This window comes from Megalops cyprinoides, chromosome 4 (genome assembly GCF_013368585.1).
Source record: "Megalops cyprinoides isolate fMegCyp1 chromosome 4, fMegCyp1.pri, whole genome shotgun sequence".
NCBI classification, from domain to species: domain Eukaryota; kingdom Metazoa; phylum Chordata; class Actinopteri; order Elopiformes; family Megalopidae; genus Megalops; species Megalops cyprinoides.
In genome coordinates, this window is record NC_050586.1 from 4,792,941 (window position 1) to 4,805,614 (window position 12,674).

At 46.4% G+C, this 12,674-nt stretch overlaps 1 protein-coding gene across 4 annotated transcripts in view; it reads left to right on the plus strand.

Annotated features, from left to right (window-relative positions):
• Positions 1–12,674, plus strand: part of ralgps1 (Ral GEF with PH domain and SH3 binding motif 1) — a 169,528-nt gene that overhangs the window by 150,377 nt on the left and 6,477 nt on the right. For all 4 annotated transcript variants that reach the window (XM_036526326.1, XM_036526329.1, XM_036526327.1 and 1 more), the window contains one exon: positions 5,312–5,379. In XM_036526326.1, the coding sequence (XP_036382219.1) occupies positions 5,312–5,379 (68 nt within the window). The remainder of the gene's footprint in view (positions 1–5,311; positions 5,380–12,674) is intronic.

Consider the following 12,674-nt stretch of genomic DNA (forward strand, 5'->3'; position numbering starts at 1 on the left):
GTCAGTGCTACCGGGCCTGCTGAGAGCTCTGGATCCTGTGGCTGTTCGCCCTCGTTCTCCCCTCTCAGAGACGTAGAGCTGTGTCACAGCATTGTGCTGACCAAGTCGGAGAGGTAACCTGGAGCACGATCGTCAGAACCCGGGGAGATCGGACCCGATTCTCACCCTAAAGCGGGATGGCGGCTGCTGTAGCTGCTTACCTGGAGGCAGCCATGGCTTTTAATTGTGTTTAAAGGTGTCACATGCCTCACTTTGCAACAGTCAACGTACACAAAGAATTTTGTTTCATGTGGAACTTTCCCTTTTGTAGTAGTAATTTTAAAATTTGATTTTCAGTTCTGTGCTTTATTTTGGTCTTTGTTTTTGCAGTTTTTATGGTCGTTTTAATAGAAAGTAATGTCCCTCTGTCTGCTTTTTGCTTGGATGTGCTTCTTTGTCCAGGCTCTCTCTCTGGGAAATATTTCAGTGCTAGTTTTCCTCTGTGGCACTCCTGTCACTTATTCAGATCAGATAAAAACCTGCCTTTTGCAGAAGCCTACAGAGTCAGCTTTGCCAGAGTCTTCTCTCTGAGCACATTGTGAAGTTCTCCAACAGACAGTGCAAGCCCAGATGTAAAGTGTACTTTTGTTCCGGAACCTGTCTTTTTTACCTAGGTGTTCCAGAAAATTGCATCATTAAAGGTGTTCTTTTTCCTCTTTATCACTGAGAGGGACATGTCACATTTAAAGTTTCCAGTAAGCTAAAGTGATGTCACTGTTATAGCAAATGCTTTCCCCCCAATTCCTTCTGAACTTTTGACCTTTTTCAAGGAGAATTTTCCAGTCGGGCTGCATGTCCTACGCATCTTCAGCAAACCCTGGGGGACGGGAAAGAGTACAGAGGAAGATCCCATTAACAGTCAAGGAAAGGAGAGAATAGGAATACAGTGCTTTTGTCCAACAGTTGACCCCTGAGATCCCCTCTTTACCTCAAGGCTTTACCTCAGAGACCCAAATGAAAATCAGTCTCTGGAATGTTATTTGCGCTGTTTTTTTTTTTTGGTATTTAGTGACATTTTAAAAACGTACCTAGTCCCCAAATGTCACGTTTCTGCTGTGCATACATCTGTCCATGTGGTTTTGTCTGGTATTGTTTTAACTGGATTAACTCTCTGGGGGTTTGCAGAATTGGAACAGTCTGGAGACAGTTACTGGCTTTGAAGGCTGGAAGGTAGGGATGTACCATATTTCAGGTGAAGGGGGGGAAGTCTGAATCTCTGAAAGGGCAACTAGAACATTATCTTTACACTTTCATCCCTGACAGTCATATCCCTGGGTCATATTCGGGTGGCAGGAGTAGGGCGATCCTTCTAGTTAATGTGTCATTAATTTCACCCAGAATGTCTGGCGAACACAAGTTAAAACACATTTTCAAAACCACATTAGGTTTAGTATCCACTTGTCGAACACCGTTGGTAAGAGTTATGTTTCAGCTCCTAATACAGACGTGTAATGTCATTATGTAGACAGGAAACTACTTTTTCCGAGCAGTTTTTATTTCTGAGCAGTTCCTTTCTTTTTTTTGTGCGTGTCAAAGAAGTTGATGGAGTGTTACAAACCTACACTGCTTCTCTATGGAAGGAGGTGTTCCAATATTGCAGTGTTTCTATAAAAGGTTGCTATAGAAATATGTCTCAAGGCTTTTAAGAGGCAGGGGGGGAGGTTATTTGTCTTAATGGCACTTTTACATTACATTATTGGCATTTATCAGATGCTCTTATCCTGAGCGGCTTACACAGGTTACAATTTTTACATGTTATCCATTTATACAGCTGCATATTTACTGAGCCAAGTCTGAGTTGCCTTGCTCAAGGGAACAGCAGCAGTGCCCCAGCGGGGAATCGAACCAGCAACCTTTCAGTTACAAGCCCTGCTCCTTATCTCTGTGCTACAGTGCCACTTCTTGTAGATACATCTGAAGGAATATTACCCCCCTGTAATTCACAGAACTGATGCTAGGCTCCCTCTGTACAGCTATGGGTTCTATTCTTGGGGCAGAGAGTTAGGCAAAAAAACTTGGAGTAGCCTCAGTCAGCGTATGCTGAATTTAGCTAATTCTGTTTAGCTACTGCTGAAGAGTTCACCAGACATATGGAAGGTTCTCAAGCAAGAGAGAGAGATACAGAATGTAGTACATAGGATCTACAGTGTGACTTCACTTTTGCCCCATATTTTTATTTATTTACCACAAACATCTCTGCACATCTGTAAGTGAATCAGTCTGTTTGACCACTTTCATTTACCCCCCCCCCCCCCCCCACACTTTTAATTAAATTTTTTTGAATAAAACTCCTCCGTTGACAGAGCAGGGTTAGCATCCCTCGAAGGAGTTTCCTCAGTGTTGATTCAGTGGATCTGTGCTCATCCCCATTGTTTGTGTGTATTTCTTGAGCCTCTTTGCTTTTATCCACAGAGCAAAAATGAGATTACTTGTCATCTGGCTATTTATTTATCTGACTCTTTCTGAGTGTTAACACAGAAAAGCTGCTCAGTTCTCTGAAAACAAGACCAGATCCTCATCTGACCTGTCGGTCTATATTTGGGAGATTTCTGAAAAAAAGACTCTTCTTCTTTTCCCGTAAGGCAAAGCACTTTCAAGTGGGGGAAAAAGTGGCAGCCAGTTTCAAGGTATATGTTGTATTGAGTGGTTACCCATTGCTTACTCTGAGATGATTTTTCAGAGTTATCAGCTCTTCACAGATAGGGAATGCAGAGGAATGTATAGCAAGCTGATTGTGAGGGAGGAGGGATTTTGGTTCCCAGAACATTGTGGATTTAGATTTCTGCCAGGACACTGGGGTTATCACCCTTATCCTTTCTGTAACTGTAACTGGGTCTTTAACAGTCACAGTTAGTCAGGACTTATCCAACATCATATCCAAAAGATGGCATCTCTTGCCGCACAGTGTCCCCATAACTGTACTTGGCCACTGGGTGTGCTGCATTGATCCGGAGGGAAGACTGCCACCTGCTGGTTCACCAACATCACTTGTAGGCGCAACCTGGTTTTTCCTAGTTGGTCCCCCATTCAAAGACTAACCAAGCGCTTACCTTCAGATGTTCAGTACGAGAAGACTGGAATGGTTGCTGGCTTGTCAGTTTATGACCAGTAAAGTAGATAATTTTGTTTTTCACTTCTGTACTTGTCTCCAGGTGACCCAGCTTCTTCCTGCCTCTTTGACAGTATTCACCTGTCAAAGGTGACTAGCAGTGGCTTTCATAGCCCAGAGGAATGCAGGCACAGTTTAATTTGTAAAGAGCTACAAATTGCCTATGCAAATCAGTCAAAATTTGCCATTTAAAATAAAGAATGCGGCCTCGTCCTGGAAGAATACGGCACGCTGCTTAACATTGCCCAGAACGGTAGCTGAAGTCTCTTTTATTAAAGCTAAGTACAGAAACGTGTTCCTGATTTTGTGCAGTTTCCACCTTGCAGCTGTCGCATGAAATATGTGGCGGTTTTTGGTTTCGCGTGCAGTTTTTTTTTTTCCCGGCTCGGCTCCCGCCGCACGGTGCTCGGCGGGGTGACGGCAGGAAGCGGCACTGGCGGGCCGTGGGGGGAACGTGTGCGGGCGTGTGCGGTTTAGTGGCGGGGTATGAAGTCAGCGTCTGTGCGGCCGGGGGCCGGGCCGGAGCGCGGCCAGGGAGCCCGCGATTGTTCCACCAGCGCTAATGAAAAAGGGCCTCTTCCCCCTCAAAGCAGAAGGCTCCGCGGTGGCGGGCGTCCAAAACCTTGGGTTTTTTCCGGCACGAGTCTTAAAATACAGAACACGGGTCCCACTTTGTGTTCATCATGTTCTTTCCACGTTGCCACTCGGATTCACTGCTGCCCCAAAACTGCGCAGGGAGCAACCACACTCTGAGACCTCTGAATCAGGATTCAGACTCAATTCAAGGCTTCATTCGGCCTCACTTAAGATGTGTAATACCTTTTGCTTAACTTAAGTATGTTCAGACCACCCTTGTGGGGAGGTGTGTTGCTTGTCCCTCATTTGCATAAGGACAACTTACTACTGTGTCCTTATTAATGGGAGGAAATGTTTTTTGATTGCTCTGCCTGCTGGCATATATTATCTCAGTTTGTAGCATAGTTATCACCAGAGGTGTTGTCAGGCTTGATGTATGACTGATAAACAAGACTATGTGGATGAATAGCAATTTTTATTCGACATTTAACAACTTTTGTTGTGCTGTGTTCTGATTAGGGTGCAAAAGAGCTGAGCTGTTAAATATGTTCTGAATGGCATTGTAGACATTTGCAAGGATCAAACAGATCCTTGTGACAGAGTCTAAGCAGCTTGGGGTTACAAGCTGAAACTTACAAAAGTGACATTATAGATGGTTAGGAAGTAACTTTGCAGTCTCAAACTGTGCACTGTGGAGTCTGTTGCATTCAGGTACTTTTGATATTACATCAGAAGGGGTTAGCAAGTCTAAAACCTTTGCAAAACCCATTGGTAAATTGCGGATGTCAAGGCTTCCCTGAAGTGAGTTGATGTGGCGGCTCTTACATGCCTGCTGATTCTCACCTTACCCCTCCCTCATCAGGAGGCATACTCCGTCAGAGACTGTGTTCTCATTGGATCAGATTTCAATATTTGAACGCCAACCCAATCAATATCAATAGCAAATCACAAAATGTTCCCCACCCCAGCTGCTAAGGATTATATTGGGCCTACATCGCAGGAGGGAGTGTCCCTAGGACATGATGAAAACACAGGTGAGATCCATGTCAGGTGTTACACAGAGAACCGTCTCAGTGATGAAGCCTGAAGTCACGTTTGTAGCATTGGTGTGTGTGGGTTTTGGCGGGTTTGGCACTCCATGAGGTCACATGACAGCTGGTGTGTCATGAGCATGCTCAGTAGCAGCCTGTGTGAGGCTGCATATGGAGGGTAATGGAGAAGGGTCATAAATACAGTGGGGGTACAGCTTTACCCCTCTGTTTCTCTGAGTGGCCTCCAATACAGCATAGCTGTGTGTGTGCAGTCAGTGCCTGTGAAACATATCAGCGAAATTAGATTAAAACATGGTTTTTGATGCACACAAATTTGTCACTAGGTTAAGCGTATCATATGGTATATAGGATTTACAGAAGAGCCATCTACATCATCTTTTAAAATACTTGCACTCCGATTGGATGAAAGCAGCTTTAAGTCACCAACGGTCAATCCTGCAGACCACTCATCTTGATCATTGCACTGTTGGTGTGTGGGCAGTAGAGGGCGCTGCTGTTGCTGCTCCATATTCACTGCGTTGCGTGTCTTTTCCAGGTTGTCTCTGAAGATTGAGCCAGGGAACAGCTCCCCGCGCCTGGTGTCCTCCAAGGAAGACCTCGCAGGTAACGCAGCGGCTTCTTTAAAGAGACGGAAAAGTTTACTGCCAAGTTTACCTGCTCTTCCCTTAGCAACGGGGTTAATGCCTGTTTAGAATAAAAGCGTCAGAGACTAAAAATAAAAAGGACGTGAGTAATTATACATTTTGCAGGGGTACCATATTTCGTTTCTCACATAATGTCGGGAAATCATCACTTAGGAAAAATTTTAAACAATGTCTGTGGCCTGGCAGGGAAATGAGCTTTTAGTTGAGGCTAGACCATTGTGATTGGTCCCAGGGGTTAAGGGATTAGATCGAGGGAGGGGGGAAGGGGGGGGGTAGATGTGGGGGGTCTTTTACACCACCAGGGTTTCCCAGCTTTCCAGCTTTTAACTCTAACGCCTCACACAGAGACAGAAACCACCTGCTCACGCATGGATTCACTGCTTCTGTGGCCACTCCACCATCCTACTCAGAGACTCCATCTCCCATGATGCCTTAGTTTCAGTGTCAGTGAGCCTGTGTGAGATCTACGCTGAAACACTATGCTCCCGAGAGACTAGAGTGTTTATGAGGATCTGCCAGGAGATTGAGTGTGTCATAAAATGATTCTAAACATACTGTCTGATATTATGCACACTGCTAAAATGTAGTCCCAAAATAATCACCGCCATGCTTGCTACGGCCCTGAGTAATGAAACACGGTACAGCTAAAGCACGTGCACCCGATGCACATGATGGATTTTACACCGAAGAAACCGAAAGCCCTGGCAGTTAGCCGCTTGGCCTGCTTCCCTTCATCGTTACAATGTTCCTCCACACATGGGTCTGTACAGCATGTACAGGAGTCGAAAGTCAGTCTAGAATGTGTTGTCCAGTCCAGCTCACCAGGAGAGCAGCATGTGTTTTCCCGAGGGTGTCGTGACCCAGGAGAGACCCGACCGGAGACAGGTGCTCGCTCCGGATGGGGTGGGGAGTGGGCTAGAGGATGGTGGGCGAGAGGAGCACTGCGGTTTTGTAAACTCCTGGTGGGCCCCCGTTGAGAAATTGAGCAATGGAATAATGAGGTCATGGGGTACCTGTCCCATCAGAAGACTCATTACATGCTTCTAAAGGGTGAATTCTGGTCTGTTTAAATGATTACATGTTCTTTTGGGAAGGGAAGTATGGTCTGGCTCCCTAAAGTGAACCGCAAAAGCAAGGCCGAGTACCTCTGTGTGTAACACTGTCCTGTTTAAAAAAAGGCTTTCTGTTGGACAGCTAATGTGCATGTCTCACTGATTATTTTAAGATTGCTGTGTTGTGCAGAATTTTTGTGAGCAAGCACAAAGAAGGGGTGGCCAGATGAGTTTGCTGACAGTGTCTGTGGAACAGGCTTGTCATCTTTGCTATAGTTAAGTTGTCTTAAGTTGTCTAGATGCTGAGATAAGCATTTAATGTTTTCAATGTGTTTGACTTAACCAACTGAAGACCCACCTGTAGCTATATTCACGGCTGAAGGTGTATACACACGCATACAACAACACGGTTCAGGTTGAGCAAAACAGCAGAGCCTCTCCTGACAGTCAGCCTGCCGTCCTTTGGGTCCTTTCTACCACACACTGCTGCCCAGTGAGCCAAATAAATCAATAACATGGTCAAAATGTAATGCAATACAGATAGTAAAATAGGTGGAGATACACAAGGCTGCATCTCATAAAAAAACAGAATGAAATTAGAGAAATAAAAGGATGAAGTTGTACTTTGCTTCACTTGTAAGTTGCTTTGGGTGAAAGCGTCTGCAAAATGAATAAATGTAAATGCAAGTACAGTTCATTAAGAAGCTAGCCATTCAAGTGAAAGACAACTTAAAAATGAACATTTTAAGCCTAATTTAAAAGCTGTGCAGCAAGGGATTCTTGTACAGTGTTTAGAATTAAATAAGATGTTCAATTGTGAAAAAACAGGGCTCAGCTCAAACCTTTACCAGTCTGCAGTGCCTCCAAGAGTCATCTTTGTGATCTCGTAATTTTTAATGCAAACTATAATTTTCCGTATAAACACAAAGCCGATGTGCCAAATGACACAATTATAGAATCTGTTTGTTAAGGATGCCATGGTAACTGATAAACATTGCCCCCCCTTTCTTAAATAATCTTGTGTGTCATAATTACGAGGCCATTATAAGGAGGTCTGGGAATGTGCATTTATGGGATAATTACTACACTTTACTAATTGACTATTCACAGGGCAGTGGAGGGAGAAATTATCCCTTGTTCTGGTAAATAATTGATTCATTGGTTGGGCTTGATGATTTGAAATAACGTAGCACCCAAACAGCACTGGGTATTAATTGAATTTTTTATGGTTCCTTGAAAATGCATCTTTACAAGAACATTTTAAAAACTTATGTCTGACAGAGACTTTGGCTAGAACCACTTACAAAGCAGAGGCACACATGTATAAGGCCATATAAACAACAGCATTTACAGAAAACACCAGTATCACATCTTAACCAATGTCAGTACATCACTAGTGCACCAGGGGAAAACCACAGCTAGGAAGAGAAAGATGTTTGCGCGCTCTCTTTGGGGGGGTACCAGTGTCCGCTATATTTCTGATCAGGCATCATAGACAGCCATGCTTATCCAATTACCTTTGATTACTGTTTACCTGTTGTGAAAGGGGTTGTGCGAGCATGAACCTGAAACAGTGTGTGCAGGAACTTGGTTTTATTTGCTGACCAACTCCCATGTATCCTGAGCAGGTGCCCAGTGTTGTTTCAGGCATGCGTTGTGCATTCTGTAATAAAGGAAAGGGAACATGTTAAATTAATTAAAAGTGTAAAGCTGTAATCTAAAATCTAAACTTTGTGACTGAAAGTTCTAGGAATGCGATCGCGACCAAAATTGAGAAAGCTAAGACTAGGGCACTACGCTATCTGGTTCAGAGACATCAAGATTAGATACCGGGTGTGTGAAGAGTTATCTGATATCGCGACTGCCTTACAATATGGTGTAAGTGAATTAGCTAGAGTGGAAATGATGGGCTACCCTCCCGAGGTTCTGTTGTTTAGACCAAAGCAATGGAATGCCGAAGAACTGATGTAACTGTTGATAGTGGGCTCCACCCTCCTGAACATAGCCGCGAGCCATACTGCATCCTGTTCCACCCATAGGCTATTCTTGACTCAGTACCACAAAGCAGAAGATTAATGATGTATTACATAAGAGGTTGTTGCTGGTGCCCGTAATGTCCACCGGGGGCAGCGCAGACTCACAGGGCCATCGCATCTGCACTACAGTAAACAAGCCCTCTGACTGGCCGCTCTCTCGCCAAGAGGATGAGGTAGTATTACTCACTCGCTCCATGCAGACGCAGGCCAAAGCAAGATGAAGTGTGGTGATCCCGAGCAGATGCTGCTACACACACACACACACACACACACACAGACTTACACGCTCAGATTCACACACTCACACACAGACATACGGGCTCACACACAGAGACAAACACACAGATGCACTCTCTCACCCACACACACACACACACACAACACAGACACGTACACATTCACTCTTTCACACACATTTACAGACACACACACACACACACACTCATACTCACACATTCACACACACGCACACACAAGGATGCACACACAGACTCACACACAAACAAACAGGCACACACACTCACACACACTCACACGCAAGCAGGCACATATACGTATGCTCACACGCAGACACACGCCACACTGAAACACACACATGCACACACCCACTCACATGCAGAGGCTTGCTCACACACACAGCTATTTTCGAGCGCTGCAGGAGGAAGTGTGTAATAGCAGGAAGATCGTGTGAGGCAGTTGTGTTTTAATACGAGCCGTGTTTTTCTCATTGGAATATCATGTCCCCTGTTAATGAGTCCCAGATGACAGCGTTGGTGAGTGAAGCCCTTCGGTCTGAAGCAGGCGTTGTTCTGTCCGGCACAGCGCAGATGCACACGAAGGTGCTAAGGGGTGCTGACGGCAGGGAGAACCAGTCAGAGAACGCGAGCGCAGAGCCGACGGGAAACTGCCATTCTGCCTCCAGTTGCTTTTTTTTCCCCACTCAGATTTTTCGCGTGTGTGTTTTCTGGGCGTCAGGTATCTACCAGCACGGCAGAGATGACTGTCAGTGACGGAGAAGCAGATTGGAGTCATATGGTGACAGTCACACCGGTACATTGTCACAGTTAGCCCCAGTGTTTCACAAAAGCTGAGGAATCGGCACACATGTACACGCCGCTGGTTGGCCCTGAGCTGTGCGCAGTTGAATATCGTACAATGTACCATTTGCATGGTGCTTGTTACACTAAAGCCCATCTTTTCGTCCATCCAAGCTTCTCATTAGGTGAGTGTGGGAAAACTTCTCCCTGGGATGTCTGTGACTTGGGGAGGAATTACAGTCCTGCAGTAACTGTCGCTCACTCTCTTAGCCTGGAGACACAGGGCTGTATGCCTACTTATCTCCCTGTCACTGCAAAAAAAAATAATAAAAATAAAAAATGTCATTGAGACTACAGCCTGTTATCCCGTTACTCAAGCCTGTTATTCGCTCCTTTGAAGCTTGCATCTGACTGAGAGGTCACTGTGTGACTAATGCGGCCGTGAGACATAGCGCTTTGGCCTGTCTTGTGTTTACCGCGCGGTGTCTCCATCCGTCACAGCCCCGGCACGGTTTTCGCAGAGACAGATGAGGCACCGGGGGGGGACCGCACGGCGCCGTTCTCTCTGAAGCAGGTTAATGATGTGGCTGTGATGGCTGTGGTTGGAACCCCACAGCTGCTATGTGCTAATTGGGCGGGGGGGGACACTCTGCGTGTGTTAAAAAGAGGAGCATACTGCGTTCCCATGTGTCTTAGCATCCTGCAACTACATAAAACACAGTGGGGGGGGGTGTGGAGGGGGAAGGGGGGGGTGTCTAATTAAGAACACTCCCAATTAGCATCCTTTCCACCAGGACTTCCTTGTGTTTTTACGATGCACTGGAAAAATGCCTCAGATAATGGCATCCTTCCACATCGGCGTGCTGCTATCCCCTGTGACGGAGCTCCTCTGACAATTACCCGCATCAATTAAGCAGGTTATAGACACCGTTACCGATCCGGCATCCAAACCGGAGATAATGCTCTAATGCTGTAATGAGGAGCATGTGGAGGGCATATGGCTGATTTGGTACAGGTTTTTGTAGGTGAGTGTGTTGGGTGGGAGGGGGCGCGGAATGTGGCAGCCCCCTCTCGCAGTGTGAGAATCAGACTTGATTGCACCAGAAGCCATTAAATCAGTGGGATGGCTTAGCTGTGCCAAGATGGCCAGCCAAAAACAGTAGCCCCGAAAGTGGTTAAGAGCCCTGCGCAGACGTCGCAACCGCAGAAAGACTGAGAGAGATGATACGACTCCTGAAGACATTTAAAGAATCATGCCTGCTGTACCTGTGCTCCCATGCCTGTTCCCTGCAGTCACCAGCAGAGGGCACCATCCACCCTTGTAGCAGGAGACAGAGAGAGAAAGAGAGAAAGAAAGAGAGAGAAAGCTCTGAGTGTGAATCTGCCTCAACCTCTCCTGGTCTCGCTTGCTTCGCATCAGAAACGTCAGCGCAGCATAGAGAAATATAACCATCAGCACGGATAACATCATTTGGTTTCATTCTCGTGGAAAAAGGTTTATATACGTTTTATGCTCTGGTATGAGTGCTTTATGGTTACATATCACCAGCCCAGCAGTTTTGTGTGAATGACCAGGATGGGGGGGGGGGGGGGGGGGGGGGGGAGAGGGATGGGGGGGGGGGGGGGGGGGGGGGGGGGAAGGAGGGGGATTGAGAGAGACAGAGGAAATGAGAGGGAGGGAGAGAGAGGGAGAGGGAAGGAGGGAGATTGAGAGAGACAGAGGAAATGAGAGGGAGGGAGAGAGAGGGAGAGGGAAGGAGGGGGATTGAGAGAGAGGCAGAGGAAATGAGAGGGAGGGAAAGCGTAATGTTCCGTTAGCGGGATGGTGTATGGAAACACATGGCGTTCTCTTTGCCTCGTTGATCTTCGTGGAAACTTTCTGTCACGAGCACACGGCGTCTGAGTGACACCTCTGCAGCTGTCACAGGGAGGATGACGTGAGGGCAGATGTGGATGCCTGCAGCACCTCCTACGTTATTAAATAGCCAACTCAGCGAATCCCCAAGCCTACCTGGGGATCAGTGCTGTGCAGTGGTGAGGACGCTAGACAGCAATGTTCAGTTTTAAGTGCATTACATTACATTACATTACATTATTGTCGTTTAGCGGATTCTCTTATCCAGAGCGACTTACATAGGTTATAGGTTATAGGTTACACTTCTAGATTAAGCACCTTGGGCACAGCAGCAGTGTCCCACCGGGGAATCGAGCCAGAAACCTTTCAGTTATGTGCCCTGCTGCTTACCACTGTTACACTGCCTGTTACACTACTTTACCATGTTACACTACCCTTCAGTACAAAGAATGTTTGCGCTATAAGCACTAAACATCTGCTGAACAGCTTTAGACCTGGACATGTATCCTGTGTTGGAGATGCACAGGTGTTGCGTCATATCTGAGGATGTGATCTTTTGTACTCCCTCAGCATGGCTCCTGGGGTCCAGGTTGAGCAAGAGGAAGCGTGGCCTGTTTCAGGGGCTGGGGGTGTCCCTGTGTCTTGAGCGGATGGGTAATGAGTTTACCATCAGCAGGGCCTCAGAGGTGATGCATCGTGAGCTGTGATTCACATCCTTTTGACTTCTCCTTGCCCCCACCCCCCCCACCCCACCCCCCGCGTTATATATGGAGAAAGACTTATGGTCCTCCAGGACATTGTGGTGCTGTCCGTATCCCGGTCGTCTGCTCAGGTCTGGGTTAGCGCTGACGTCTCTCCAGTGATGGATTCGTTGGTTACCTTAGGCGGCCTCAGATGATGTTTGCGTTGCCGGGAATTAAGGCTGTCCTTCCTGTAACCCCGATGGTCAACTGGCAAACGGGAAAAGTTCCGCATCGATCAGGACTCCCTGGGATGCATGATGTCACAATGCACACAAGGCTGTGAATGCTTTGAGCAGGAGTGTGCCGAAGCTTTGCAGATAACGCTTCATCAGAAGTGTTTATTGCGTTAGACAGCATTCCAGTACTGACATGACAGCAAAATACACAATTCTCAAATCTGTGGGACAGCAGCATCTGCAAAGATCTTACATAGCATTAATAGCACATTAACAAGCATTGCCAAAGGCATCATAACTATTGTTATAACCATGTACAAACTTGTTATAACACCTGGTTTTCATAGATCTTGAG